General features: G+C 39.6%; 1 protein-coding gene across 21 annotated transcripts in view; it reads right to left on the minus strand.

The window, feature by feature from the left end:
- MPDZ (multiple PDZ domain crumbs cell polarity complex component) overlaps positions 1-15,662 on the minus strand; it is a 136,785-nt gene that overhangs the window by 43,225 nt on the left and 77,898 nt on the right. For 13 of the 21 annotated variants that reach the window (XM_030566726.1, XM_030566728.1, XM_030566734.1 and 10 more), the window contains 7 exons: positions 15,215-15,413; positions 11,884-11,925; positions 7,060-7,164; positions 5,546-5,641; positions 4,767-4,944; positions 814-924; positions 193-276 (listed from right to left, as the gene is read on the minus strand). In XM_030566726.1, coding sequence (XP_030422586.1) covers positions 193-276; positions 814-924; positions 4,767-4,944; positions 5,546-5,641; positions 7,060-7,164; positions 11,884-11,925; positions 15,215-15,413 — 815 coding nt within the window. The remainder of the gene's footprint in view (positions 1-192; positions 277-813; positions 925-4,766; positions 4,945-5,545; positions 5,642-7,059; positions 7,165-11,883; positions 11,926-15,214; positions 15,414-15,662) is intronic. The other 8 variants (XM_030566729.1, XM_030566732.1, XM_030566731.1 and 5 more) reach the window with 8 other exon arrangements.

Genomic DNA, 15,662 nt, shown 5'->3' on the forward strand with positions numbered 1-15,662 from the left:
ATTTTAAAAATTCCTGAAGTAACACTCATATACACACAAAAAGTCATCTGTGAAGTAAAAGCATCACTCTCATCCTAAACATTCATTAAACAACATCAATCTTGCCCATATCACAGCAAATGCACAATCCTCATTTTAGCAGCCTGAGTATCAATAGCCAACATTCAGGAAAGCTATTCCATGCAACGTTACCTGAGATGACTGATGATAAAATGGGTTAGTAGGTTTCTGCCCACTGAGAGCAGAGGTTGATGAAGAGCTATTGAGAGATTCTGGCTGGGAAACAAAAGTTATGAGACAACTAGTAAATAAACATGCAGATTACATAGAATCTACAATGAGGAAGTTTAGTTTCAGGTTATGCAAGCTACTATTTTAAAACTTATTAGCTTGTGTTTGCATTGTCCATGCAGCTTAATGAAGGAAAAATTCTCTTTGTTTACTTCTAGGTCCTTTCACTAATGCTCACTTAATATAACAATTGTTGCCATATATTTTGCATGCACTTAGACACAATATCAAACTCTAAGACTGTTTTTAGATAAGCTCCTTCCCTTCTCCTCAACAAACAATTTTGGAGGCTTTTCAAAATACTTTGAAGTGAGCATACTGTAGGTAAATTCCAAATCAATTTCATTCTAAACGGAAATGATATTAAAAAAAAAAAATCAAACCTTTGTTCCTATAATGATCTGTTTGAGATGGAACCTGCAGGATTACATCTCTCTCCCTCACCCCAAAAATAATATCAGCTTGGACATTTATTTAAACGATCACTATTTATTGTCTCTTTTTCACATTTAAGATGCTTACCCTTGGTCTGTTTATAATGCTCTGTACCATAAAGACTACAGGGTTGCCTGCCTTCCGTATGACTTCCACAGCTTGTTCATGGCTTGCGTCTCTGAGGTCAATTCCATCCACCTGAAAATTGGAAGACCTCAGCTTAACATTACACAAAGCTTAAAGTATAATGAAGCAAATTCTACGATTTTGATTTTAGATCCTCTATTATAGCCTGAGCCAAAGGCCTCTACACTCAACAGAATGGTCGCTGTTGACCTCAACATATGTTGAATCAGGTCCTTAGGCTTCAACAATGTACAGACTGGATTTTCAAAAGGCATCTAAGAGCTTATCTACATGGCACAGCAATGTGAATGCTAAAATGTACTAACATGCTATGCACTAACTGGTCCACGTAGACCCTGCTGGTGCACACTCAAAGTTCCACAGTGCATATTAACTTAGGGTGTGTCCACACTGGCAAGTTTCTGAGCAACAAGTTATACCACTTTTATTAAAGCGCTGGAATTAATAAACCGCTGTTGCGTGTCCACACTGTGCTCCTTGTGATGGTGGAGCGCATCCACATTGGCAGCTCTTGCAACGGCGAAGAGAGCAGTGCACTGTGGTAGCTATCCTACTCTGCAACTGGCCGCAGGGTGCTTTGGGAAGGTTTGCAATGCCTTATGGGGCAGTCACAGCGTCACATGATGCAGGTTTCCCAATCCCATTGTTCCATGGGCATTCTACCATATTGCCAGCTGCTTTTCAGCACTCTGCACAGCAATCTCTCTCTCTCACACACACCTGCCTCTGTGTTCAACAGCAGGAGCATTCCATATTAATGGTTTGTTTTGTGTCCCAGACCAGATCAGCACAGCATGCAATGGCTGTTAGAAATGGAGCTTTGAAAGGGAAGGGGCGCATGTGTCCAGGGCAGCTGAGTTCAAAACAACGAACAGAGCAGCCACCTGAGGGATTATGGGACACTTCTGGAAGCCAATTGATTGCTTTCTGCGCTGTAGTGTCTTTACACTGCCAATACAGTGCTGGAATCTCTGCGCTTTAAGACTTATGACTCTTGTCAAGGTGGGTTTTTTTTTGCAATGCTGCAGCTGAGGAGCTTCTGTGCACTAAGTGGCTTGATAGTGTCTACACCTCAGGAATTACACCGCAGAAAGATGCTTTACTGTGAAGTAACTTGCCAGTGTAGACAAGGCCTTTGTGTTGCTACATTAGACAAGTCCAAAAGGACACAGATACCCACTTTTAACTCTGGGAATTTTGGTGTCTATCTCCCTTAGGCTCTTTTGAAATCCCAGCCACATAATTCAGGCTTTCAATATTCTAAAGGATTTTAAAACAGGCTATTAATCTGCTTGATTCAAGTTCCATGTCGATATTTTGTCCCAAAAGCCACAGTTTTAGACTATGTAATAATATGAAAGCAATGATAGAGTTTGCCAACAACTGCTTCAAGTGAGTTATGGCTCAGAATCAGTGCTGTTTAAACCTACCTCATTGAGCCAATGTGAGGTTTAATTATATGATACTTACAAAGCACTTGAAGATCCCTGGTGGAGGAGGAGCATTATATAAGTGCAAAGTATTTTTTTTTAATGTTAGATAATTTTTCCTTGTTACATTCCCCCGCCCCTCGAAACTAGTTTTAGTTCAGAGTTGAACAATTTTCTTCCTCCCTAAACAAAGTATTTACAAAGGATGGCTAAGAACAATTTTCTTTGAGATGTAACATACTCTCTCTTTCGCTCTCTGTATAACATGTACTGATGTGTTTATTAAAAAAAAGTATCCAAGAAAAATCCATGTTATGGTGAGGTTAGCATTAGAAAAGCATATTCATAATGACTACAATAATAGCTAAAAGCCAACATACAAGAGTTATTTGTTAGTAGTACTTGCATAAGAAGCCATATAGTGAGAGTTACTTCTGCCTCTTTAATTTCATAGCTTATCTGAGATTTAACCATCCAATGTAAAATAAAGAAAAGAAGGAAAACAATTTAAGATAGCAGATTCTAAATCTATTAGGAAAAAGATAGTATTGTTATAACTCTATCACTTCCAATGACAAAAACAGCGGCAGCTGCCAACTAGAGAGCAGAACCAGGTTATGTTACAGTATGGGAAAGGGAAACTATATGTACACGTCCAGACATACATGGTCACACGAACACACACTGTATCTGTGGTTAACTAGTTAACATGTGTATTCCCCCATATACACTTCTGCAAGTTTCATTTTCTGGAACAGTCCATATGCTCATTAAACCCAATTACTCACTTTTATTGACCATTAATGACATTTCTAGCCATTCTGCGAAGTAAAAGCAGTTCTCATCCTTGTTATTAACCAATGTCTTCATATATCAGAGACAGATCAAAACATTTAGGCCAACGCCAGGCATTTCTGAATACAAGGCTATTTGTGCTATTATATAACACCAACACCTAATAGAGCTCTGCACTGGTGTTTAGATAGGAGGTCATCTGAGTGCCTAGGTGAAGCTGTATCTTTTTATTATGTAAGTGCGTATTTATACAATATGTTATAAATGGGTCCTTTCCAGCCCAAATTCCACCTTCATACCTGTTGGCCAATGGAAGCTCTGCAGACCTCTCTGGTTGCTCATTGTAGAATCTATTCTGATGCTCTGCATCTATGTCCTATACTTTGTCCTGGGTAACAATAGCAGCCATATCATTCCAGTTGTAACATTACCCACCTAGAACCACGCTACCCCAGAGGCAGAATCACAGTCTCTGCCATGTGGGTTGCCATGAACTTAGTGAATGGCAGCCAGGGTCCAGGGAATACTAGACATCATAAAGAATACTCCATTTCCTGACAACCGAAGATACAGGGTGGGGTATTAACTGACAGCTAACTGAAGAACAGTTTGGCTGCCAACTTTGCTCCAAAGCTGAACCAGGGTGGGGTGAAGGTACAAGTGACATCCCTGCAGAGATGGCAAAAAGGGGATCAGTGATCAGAAGAAAGAAGTCTCCCCTTAACCTAGCTGCAGGAGTGGAAAAGTTTCTCTATGTGCCCCACAAATTTGGCTCTAACCACCTCTCTATTAGCAGCTAAGCTGAGCTCTATGTACTCCTACCCGGACGTGGAGCATAAGTGAAGATGAAAGACAGGATCTAGACAGGCACTAACATGCAGGTAAGTGGGACGCCTATTTGCAATTCTCCTTCTGTCTAGGGCCATCTCTTTAACTACCCTATGCGGCTGCATGAAACATGGTAATCTTCCTCCTGAATCACCTGTTCTGAAGGACAGTATCCAGGACCTTGTGCATCCCCGTGTTACTCTGAAGACTCTATACATTTGAGGCATTATGTAAGCCTGAGGCCCTTTGCATGTAAAACACACACGATAGGACTATGATTATAAGGCAGTAACTACATTTGGTATACCACATGGTAAAAAAAAAAAGGGCTACCAATAGTGCTGACAGGGGATGGATAGCTCAGTGGTTTGAGCATTGGCCTGCTAAACCCAGGGTTGTGAGTTCAATCCTTGAGAGAGCCACTTAGGGATCTGGGGAAAAAATCAGTACTTGATCCTGCTAGTGAAGGCAGGGGGCTGGACTCAATGACCTTTCAAGGTCCCTTCCAGTTCCAGGAGATTGGTATATCTCCAGTTATTATATAGTAATGGAGACATTGGGGAGGTGCAATAATCATACTGCTACCTATATTCCTTTGTGGTGCTGGGGGTTTTATATTCAGAAATACCTAAATAAAAAAAGTGACTGACAACTGTACGCCACATAGGCCTTGTGTTTGTAGGCACAAAATCTAGTTGCTGGCCTTGTACCATGATGACTGATGAGAAAAAAAAATCATGATCTCTTCGCCATAACAAAATTATGTCCACAAGCAGACATTTGCAAGGTTGATGTATATACATGGGAAAAATTAAAGCATATTATAAGTTTGCATGGTACCTCCACTATTCTATCTCCAGTTTTTAAGGTTCCATTTTTGCCAGCGGGGCTGTCTTCCAGAATGTGTTTAATAAAGATTCCCCTCATCACTTCACCGTTGCTCAGCCGACTCCCCATCCCTCGTCCACCAACGATGCTGATTCCCAACGACTTGCTAGGTTCTCTCCAAAGCTCAACCCTATCATGACAAAAAAACAAAAAGGAATGCACTGTATTTACATCACAGCCTCTCATCTACAAATTCCAAAGGCCTGTCATTTGTACAATTCTATGGAACATTTCTGAGTAAAAATTCTTCCTTAGATGTTTTCATGCCTTTCTATGACAGTGGGTTGGGAATGACCAACAAGTCTATTTAGTGTTTAACCTTTGTCTACTGCCCTCCATTTATTTTGGGCTTCTAGCTAACCCTCTTATCTCCTATGTGAGCTACAGCAAGAGTAACATATAATTGTAAGGATACCTCCAAGAGCTTGGATACCATCCCACTCATTTATGTAAAGAGTTAATTTTGTAGTCCCCTGGCTTAGGCTGATCAGTGCAAATTAAATTTAAAACTAATCTTCCCAGGCACTCAGCACACAAGTTGGATCACAGGGATTTAGGCTGACTGCAGTAAAAATAAATACGCTCTATTTGTGCAATGCACAGATATAACACAACACTATTTTGATTGCTTCCTTATTTACTTTACAGTATAGAAAGGATCCACTGTAGTTCTAATTTCAACACACCAGCGTTTCTGAGAGAGTGTCATTCAACTGGGAATCCATACTCACCGTCTGGGCTGGTTCCAGTGACTATAAGATGCATTCTGAAGTTCACTTTCTTCTCCCTCCCCCTCTTCACGTTCAGGTAGTTCTGGAATTTCTCTGCTAATAAATAAGAGCAGATAAACTACTTTTAAAATCCTAATAAATTCACAGGTGACATTATGCAATGAACACCAGATGAATCAAACTGCCAGAATTAGAATTTCTACAGAGCGTGGAGGTAGCCGTGCTTTTACATGTGAAAATAATGAGTAGAAAAGTGCTTTAGTATCTAGCACACTTCTGAGTGTTCCCCTTATATTGTAAAGTATCAGAGGGTAGCCGTGTTAGTCTGGATCTGTAAAAGCAGCAAAGAATCCTGTGGCACCTTATAGACTAACAGACGTTTTGGAGCATGAGGAAGTGGGTATTCACCCACGAAAGCTCATGCTCCAAAACGTCTGTTAGTCTATAAAGTGCCACAGGATTCTTTGCTGCTTATATTGTAAGAAAGATTTAAAATTCTTATGGTACAGCTGTGAACCATCTAGAGTCACCACCGTCCCAATAAGCTTCTGATATAATATATCTTGTGTTTAGGAATTCCCTTTCCATGCTCTTCAATTAAACTTTTACCAGTGACAACCATTGAACAGAATATTCTGCATTTCTATATGGGAGTGGAGCCAAAATTTAAACAAACTGAAGTTTTGTTTCCAAAGCGGAAAAAAAAAAGGACAGCTATGATTTTCAAAAGTCATTAGTTATTTTGTTGCCCAACTTGAAACACTCTGAAGGTGATCTGCACCCTCCTTCTCTCTGAAAATGAGGTTTCTTTAAAGTGTCTCAAGCTGAAATGGAGGTATGCCATATTGTTAGTCACTTTTGAAAATCCTGGCCAATAATTCTAATGATTTTCTGAGGCCTAAGAGAATGCTGAGAACAGTTTGTTCTGTGACTGGAAATTCACTAATGGTTGCAACATACATTCTAGATGGAACAGAAATGTCATTTTCAAATTTTGGAAAAAGTACAGCTGATAAGACATAATATTTAAACATTTTTCTCAACCTCCCCCATCCTCTTTAACAGCTTGATTTCACAGAATATTCCCATGGTCTCACAAATCTGATAATGTTGAAGTATCAGTATTTTTTTCAGTATGCTGCTGCTTTAAAAAACTATTTAATTAATAAAGAGTATTCCCAACCAATATTTACATACACATCATCATCTTATTCAGTGAGAGGCCTAAAAAGGGATGAAGTTAATTAGAATAGGATTTTAAATGGTGTATACTCACCTCTTTTCAGACATATATATATTAGTCTTTCAAAAATGTAATGGAAAACTGCTAGCCAGGCACAAAAATCTACTTGCCACTGCTTTTCCATAATGATAAAGAAAGAATCTTGATATTTTGGCTTCCCATAAAAAAAATTTCTCTATGAGCAGAAGTCTGCAATACTGATGTCTATGCATGGGAGGAGTTAAAGCAAAAGGCCCTTACAGTTGGATAATAGGATAACATATTGATTCACCTTACAGTATGTGCAGAAAAGAGATTGAGTGGTATTGTGTCCTCTGGTTGTTGTCCCAAACTGGCTTTGTACTCTTCCAAATGTTCCGCTGGCACATATGTAATCCTGCAATAAAAACACAAAACAAAAAACACACAAAAGCAAAACAGAAGTCATGGGTCATGCCTGAGGTAACAAGGAAAGGCTGAATGATAGCCTTTTCAGACCATCTCAAGTATCAATTGATGTGAAACGGATAGCCCAGGTACCCAGGAAGGATGATTTGCAACTATGCAAACCATATATCTCTAATTAAGCAGCCATATTACTATGCATCTGTAGTCACGTTAGCTCCTGTCCACTTCACCAAGCTAACTGGTGCTCATCACACCATTTTTCATTTCTAATACTGGATATTGTACAGTTCACTTGTGGCAAAGATTGTCTTGCTGAAGGGCTGGTTTACAACTAAAAGCCCTCGGCATCAACACACTGAAGAACATGACTGGTGTGCAGCAGTGCTACTATTCCAAATGCTAGCAGGAAAGCTTGTTTGCACACATTTTACAGTAGCTTTTATGATTTCCATCAAGGTTTGGAAACTGATTTTTGTTCTCCACAGTTCCTGTGAAAACACTCTAACAAACAGAAAGAATAGCAGGCAGATGGAATGACAGCTATGAGGGTGAGCCTGAATGACACATCATCAGCAAAACAGTAGAGGGGAAGGAGGTGCAGGAAAAGGATATCGGTCCCTTGTTTTACAGCCAATGCTAATAACAATGGCATCTTCATGGGGGGAAAAGCAGTCCAAAAAGCCCTTCAGCATTCTTACCAATTAAAAGCATGGATTATTCCAATATAGTCAAACAGGAGAATGATGCTGATAGAACATTCTCTACAGCTGAGTATTTGAGAACAGTTCCCAAGAATATGACAAGAACCTAGATAACCAGGGGATCAGTCTCTTGTTCCTACTGTTTAGTGGGGGGAAAATAGTGGGATTTTCCACCATTTTTTCCCCAAAACTCTTATAAGTTCTAGAAAACAAAAATCTTTTGGTCCAGATCTTGTCCTACACTGGAAGAAAACTTACTAATTTTAAACGGAGGTCTATCCTGCTGATCATCTGGTTGTGGAAAAGGCAAGGCAATTTATTCCCTCACAGAATGGGCATGGAGACAAAGCCTAGTAAATGCAGAGAGATCCTGAGATCCACGAGGAAGGAAATCCTGCAACACTCAGTGTATCTGTATAGGGCTGGGATATTTGCACAGAAGCCCAATTCCTTTTCACTACTCCACAGAAGTATCCCTTATCTTGTGCTCCCATTGATTTTCAACTGCACATGATAATGGAGCAAAGGGAAGAGCACATAGAAGGAACTTACATAAAACAATGCTGTCAGCCTACAGCTTTGGGGTATGAAATGGATAGCAAAGAAAAGCCCCTTCCACTGTCCCCAACAAGGCATGCACCACTCCCCACCATACAATCAAAGTGTCTCAAAAATACACAAGGGGCTTCCACTGAGGGAGGGAGAAATAATGCCTCTTCTACACAATCCTCTCCAATAAAATCGTTCCCCTTTGGCTGAAATTCCAGGTTTTCCCACCCCCCACATTGTTTGGTTTTATTTCCTAAGATCTATAGCTTTTTGTGCCTGGGCCATCATGAAAATGCCCCCATTCAAACATTTGTGCCAATTACCGAGTGCTTTTCAGTTCTGAAACACAAAATGCCAATACAAAACATTCAGAGCAATGCCACAGCTTTCTACTTGCATTTCCTCAAGAGTAGGACATCACTAGTTTTATGTAATTAAAAAACAACAAAATTCTCCGATAATAATCAACATAAAAATCTCCATTTTCCCACGATTAAAATAAAATGCTGAATTTTCATTTCCCTAGTCACAATATATACCGTTATCAGTTGAACACAATATTTTATTCATAGACAACAGAACCCTGTTTATCCGAGCCTCCATTATCCGGCTCTCCATATTAACTGAATCACCAGCCGCCCACTGCTGACGTGGTGGGTGCTGGCCGCCCAAGCCTGAGCTGCTGTCAGCCCCCGGCAGCTGGTAGCAGTTAATACACAGAAACACAAATATGGAGGCTCAGATAAATGGGGTTCTACCATATATGTTTTTATTTTTTTCACAAAATGTAAAAATTAAAGATTCTCACAAATTCCATGTTTTTTCCATAGCGAACAGATTTCTAGAATTCTTTGACATCACTAATAGGACATACAATAGTACAACACATTTATATTATCAGATCTATGTTCTGAAATAGGAAAAAAGAGACCACATCAAACTTTTCATAAAACTACTTTGCAAAGTTCCCTTTGTTTCTCCACATTTTAAAATAACCTCCCTTGTCACACAACCTCATCTCCCAGATGTGAGTGTCGTAAATGGGAACAAAGAGTTGGAGCTGCTCTGACACAGCCACACAACTACTACTTTTGCAGTCTAGCTCATAAGAATTACTGCCATTATAAAAGCCATGAAAACATTAAAATGTCATTTAAACAAGAGAAAAGCATCTATTGGTCTAGTTATTTCCACCCTTCACTCAAATGAATCAAATTTCACCTTAAATATAAATGCAGACACAAAAGGCAAACAATGATAAAATATTTTTAAAAGGTATCTGCTATAAAGAATTCAGGACCATAAACAGTCTCTGCTAGTGTGTTATTTAGAGCCTCACTCTGAGGCTGCTCTACATTGTGTTGGGAGGTGGTCTGACTCCCAGGATCACAAGATTGCTATGGTGATGTAAAGCCACCTTTGTCTCCCCTGGAGTCTTCCACACCCAAGAATCAAGACCTAAAAGACCAGATTAAAAAGAAAAAAACAACAATATATTGTTTCAAGGGATCACATCCACAGAAGTCTCTTATCTTCACTATTATGTTTGCAAATGTGAACAAGGCAAGCTGGACTTCCTAATTAATTCCATTATAATGTTTTATATAAAACAATATGGTCCATATTTTGCCCTGAGATAGGCACAAACAAATTCTACTGATATAAATCAGTGGGAGCTATTATGTGTCTGAAGGAAGAATTGGGCCCAACAGCTCAAGTTTTATCAGTTCTCTGTCTACAATAAACATATCAAAGCAAACATGTAATTTGAATGCACTTAAATAAATACAGTACAACCTTGTTAATTTAAATTGCCCTAATCCACACACCCTATCATTTGTACACAAAACCTGCCTCTCTCTTCTCACTTCTCAGCTAAGATTCGATAGGGGTGTCCATTTGTGAGTTTCTTTTTTATGTAGCCGATTATAAAGGCTTCAGTTATTTTATAATATACACTACAGATTATCTGCTAGTACACCAGAAAGTATCAGCATGGATAAAAAACTAAGTTATACTTGTCATAGATGAAGTTACATTCTGCGTGGAGAGGTTATTGCGATTAGCAAGTCAACAATTTCCAAAATTCAGCCATCTGTAATCAGCTCCCCAGTCATACCTGCAATTAACTAGGTTCCACTGTAATGTTAGCACCATTTAGAATTCTCCCTCCCTCTCTATATTTACACTAGGTTACTCAAATGAAATTATAGAATTAGATCTAGTGGAATAACCAAAATTGTAGGGAGTGAGGCTCTGCATGAGAGCATATAGCACAATGACCTAACAAAGCAAAGCTCTGTTAAAAGCCCTCTTTTATTGGGGCTGCTTTCTTTGCTAGTCTCTGAAAGATGTTGACTGCCATCTTCAGTGAGAGCTGGGGGCACTCAGTGCCTTGAGGAATTGCTCAGTACTTTGCATGATCAAATCACTGACGACCAGGGGCCCAGGACTATGAGGGTTCCCAGGCACTGTGTCACTGTGGTTCTTAGTGCTGAGAGATAGAAATAAAGATAAGTGTTCCACTCCAACATTGAAAAGGCTCGTCTATAGGAGAAACTGACACCAGCTTTAAATTTTACTCCAAAATGTGGTCAGAAAGAAGGATGGAGAAGTGAAACAAACTGCTGGGGGGAGGGGAGTGGGGAAATAGGGTGGACATACAAATCAGAGAAAAAAAAAGGGTAAATGAGTGAATTATAGTTGCATTGTATTTCTGATCTGTAAGAGGTTAAAATGTCAAAGTTTAACAACTTCCTCTCCTTTTTAACAGTCAGTTTTATATTGAAAATGTTGCTATTGCCTTTCTGATGAGATGTAAAAAATAAAATAAAATAAAAATGAACATACACTTTGCAAAGAAAGCAATGACAATGGAAACATCAAATGGTGTAGATATGAAAACATTTCATAAACACAACACCGCATGCAGTACAAAAGGAACATTCACTGCATGCTTGGTCAAACAGCCACACAAAAACTTTTAAACACTAACAGAGGAAACAAACTGAGTAATGAAGTATGAAAGCGTTCAGGACAAGTTACTGTAGTTAACATACAGTTTACTTTAACACTATACCAAACCTTTTTGTTACATGTGGAGAAAATAGAACATTAGTGCCAAAGAAAATATGACAATGAGATTAATCCAGATATCAGTACATCCACATATGTATCAATTCCAATGATTGTCTCCTTACTCACAAGCTATTTTGATACATTCTACATGGATAATACGACTGAAATAAAACAAAAATCAGCAATTTTTCAGAAACCAGTGTTTTTAATACAGTCTGAGGAAGTATGCTCCAATCTGCATGCTTAAAAGCCATATAAATATTTACTGTACCTATATCTGGATACATCCCTGACATTTTGGATGTTACAAAAGCATGAAATGATTCACAGAAAAGTTGCAACATAGAGTCATAATGAGCTTTTGAATCACCGATACTCACACATAAAAGGGGGCCTGATCATCAGCAGGTGCTGGAGAAGATCTAGAATGTGAAGCATACGATGCAGCATCTTTTTACAATGGTGTTAACAAATGTCAGTGTCTCATGCTGAATGTGAGTTGCATACATATGTAGTTAAAAGTGTGAGCTTCTATTTCTTTATTTTATTTATTTTTACCCCTTCAACATTCCATCTACACCTCCCCCGGAAAGCATCTGCTCTTTATTGGTGTCTATAGCAGTGATTATTAACAAGCATGGAAAAATGGAACTGCAATCAATCTTTTATTCCTTGATCAGGAATTCATCCACACACTTTACGTTAAGGCAGGTGAATTTTGATTCAACTCAATAATTATCTGGCAGATGTTACTAGCAGCTGCTGCTGAGCAAAAAACCCTGGCTATTATTGCAGAAATATAAGAGCCTCTGGCAAGGTGGAGTGAGAAGTGAAACAGAATGCATCCTGGCAAGGCCACACATCTGGTTTTCCACAAAAAAATAATGAAACCTGGAATTCAAACTGGCTGGTCTTGAACTCCTGAAGCTCAAATATCCTTGCATAAAAATAAAACAAAGTTGCGGTCTGCAATAGGTGCACAGTACAAATGTTTTGGGTGGGTTTTCAACAAACCATATTCCCCATAAAAGAGGGCAACGAGAGCAAGAGCAAAACCAGAGTCATTTGAGCCAAATGTTGCAGTTCTTGCTCCTGCAAGACTCCCAGTGAAGTCACAGCAGCATCTGGCCTTTTATTTTGTTATTTCTTTGCAGTGGAGGGAGCAGGTTTCAACTTGTGAAGTTTTATTAAGCAGACTTTTAACTGATAACTGTAGATGTCAAATGAAAACTTGACATATCCAGAATTATAATGACAAATGCCCTATTTCTTTGAGATTTTCTGAACACTGCTACAGCCATCAAGTCTCCACTGACTACATCATCAATTTTTCATTTAACATCTACATTTACCAGTTAAAAGCCTATCAAATACATTCTCAAAAACCTGTATCAATGGTACTTATACAAGTTGAAGTCCACTCCTCTCACACTGCAAAGAACTAACCAGGGTAAAAAATCCTGGTATAGCTATACCCACAGCCACAGCTGCCCCAAGCCATGCCCTTTGCAATTTAAAGCAATAAACTTATGTGCTGTATTTAATTGCAACACATTGTCAACCCTTTGCTCACTCAAAATGTGTATTTCCATATCTTTTGCCTTATTTATATCTTCATTTCCCTTTATCCCTTTACACCATATTTTCTTTCTTACCACAGATCCTGATGTATATTTTCCTGCATTGTCTTAAGTAACTGTTTCCTCTTTTCCTTCTCTCTCTCTTCCCTTTCATACGTGTTCTCTACCCCCTCATATTTTCTGTTCTTCTCTCCTTTTCCACTTCTCCCCTCAAAATCTTCATGTCAATTTCTCTTTTCTAATCTCATCAATCTTTCTCTCTCCTCTACTCCCACACTCGCTCACAGACCTATTTACCCATAATTTTTATTTAGACGCCTAACAATCACTGGATTAAATGTACTAGCCAAAGATTCATACAAAAATGGGCAGCCTGCACTATTCAAGGACAACACGAAGATCAGAAGCAAACTCTTCTCCAGCATCATGCTGGGAAAGAGGGGTGTGTCTGGGCTCCCAGCAGGCAGCTCTCCTTGACCATGCTTGGGTCCCTCTTTCTTATCAAATGGTAGTGATGCTCCCAGTTCTCTTTGGTTGCTGTGGAAAGAAGCAGTCTATCTTTGGTCTCATCTTTCTGATGCAAGGGTGGGTGGGAGGGATACACTGCTCTACCCCTTCTCTCCCCTTCTGATCGTGACTGGAGTGTGTGCGGGGGTGGAGCTGGGGGGCTCTTCTACTCTAACCCTCTCAAAACTCTTAAATCTCTCTCCCTTTCCCCGCCCCCCATGAATATCTCCAATTACTGCTACTGGGGCTGCTATGCTTGTCTACACAACCTGTGGCCATGAGCCTTCCAGTTGCTCTTCATAAGGGATTACCTGGTTCTCGATTAAAGACAGGCAGAGCAATGCTGATGATAGCAAAGGAAATGCACAGGTTGACAGACATGAGCTTGGGGGGACCGCACAACCATGCTAAAAATAGAGGTGTAGATATTGCGGGGCTCAGGCTCTGAAGCCTTGGGAGGGTGGTGGGCTTCAGAGGACAAGCCACAACTTCAAAGTACTGTCTTCATAAGCTATTTGCAGCACAGTAGTTTATTCAATATAAGCAAAGATTAACATGGTTTTAAGTATCAATACTAGGGGTTTGCACTGACTCTGCTAGACTGAGTTTTAAATCAATTCACTTCAACCAGTGTACTTCTGTAGTACAGACAATGCCTTTTCTTCCCCTCCTCCCCACACGGGAATGGAAGTGAAACTGATCTGATGTTTGTCAATTTCACTGGGGGTTCAGAAAACTAACAAGGCTGATCAGCTTGGCAAAGCTCTGAGCAGTAGCAGCACAGGTTCGGGAGCTTGGTCTCTGCAGACTCAGGAAGACATCACTGAATCCCTTTACAGATGGTTCATGTTTGGAGGGTTATCTCCAAAACCACAAGAGCTACACACAATTTCATTTTAAATAAAAGCTTAGATTTTGAAGTTGACAAAATATACCGGGGAGGGGAGGAGAGGGGGGGCGACTACTTACTCGCCACATGCAAGTGGATTTTTCAAGCCCTGTATTAAATCATGCAAACACTAAAAAGTCCATTCTTTGGTGTGCTATTATTACAATAGTAGCTCCTTTTTACATACCAACAGAAAACTGGAAAAGACTTCACAGGATGTACTGTATTTCTGCCATTTGTCATAGATGTACTGAAAATTATCCTTTCAATGTTCTTTTTCTGCATTAATATCATGTGTCATACTTTCTGTTTGGCAACCAGCAAAGATGAGCTCATTATAAAGATATTCTGCAAACAAAATCACTTATGCCATGGCAAGAACAATTCACATTTCAGAATCACAAAGCCCCAACTAAAGTCTTATTATTTTCTTGATAGAAATAGAAACGTTGGGACTTGAATGAGCCTGATTTGAGAAAGTTGCTCTTAAAAGGTTTTGATTACCTTGTTCTCGAATAAAGACAGGCAGAGCAATGATGATGAAACACACAAAAACCTTTCACAAATGATTTCAACTTTCAATCATATAAAGCCCCAATTTAAAGATGACTTTAATTTCCAGGAGGAAAAAACTCCCCCCGCCCCCAAACCTGTCTTGTTTAGAATATTGACTTGCACTATATTTCTTGACTGCTAGTCCCTTCCCACCACAATGCTTACCCTAGCTTTACCTACTTTATATCAGGTCCAATGAGTGAATGTCTCCTCAGCATAGCCCGGGCCTGCACATTGGTTAAATTAGTGGTTGTCTCTTCATTAATGGACAGAATACAATCTCCCACACCGATTCGTCCATCACGACTTATGGAACCACCATGGATGATGCTGCGGACTAACATTCCCGAGCCATCTTTATTGGAACTTACTGTCATCCCTGTTATAAGACAAGCATGGAGCAAATTATAGTGTATATAAATAAGGAACACAGTGTATACGGTGAAAGACACTCCACCTGCACTGAGCACTAACGGGGTGTGCAGATGCAAGAGAAGAGAATTCCACCCCCTAAATCTGGGTCTGCTGAATAGGATTCAATGCACTCTACAGGCCCAAAGATGCTATTCCAGCCCGTGGGCAGGAACAGCAGTCACAGCCCCTACATAAAGACATTCATTTTTGAAGT

This window comes from Gopherus evgoodei, chromosome 6, assembly GCF_007399415.2.
Source record: "Gopherus evgoodei ecotype Sinaloan lineage chromosome 6, rGopEvg1_v1.p, whole genome shotgun sequence".
Classification (NCBI taxonomy): domain Eukaryota; kingdom Metazoa; phylum Chordata; order Testudines; family Testudinidae; genus Gopherus; species Gopherus evgoodei.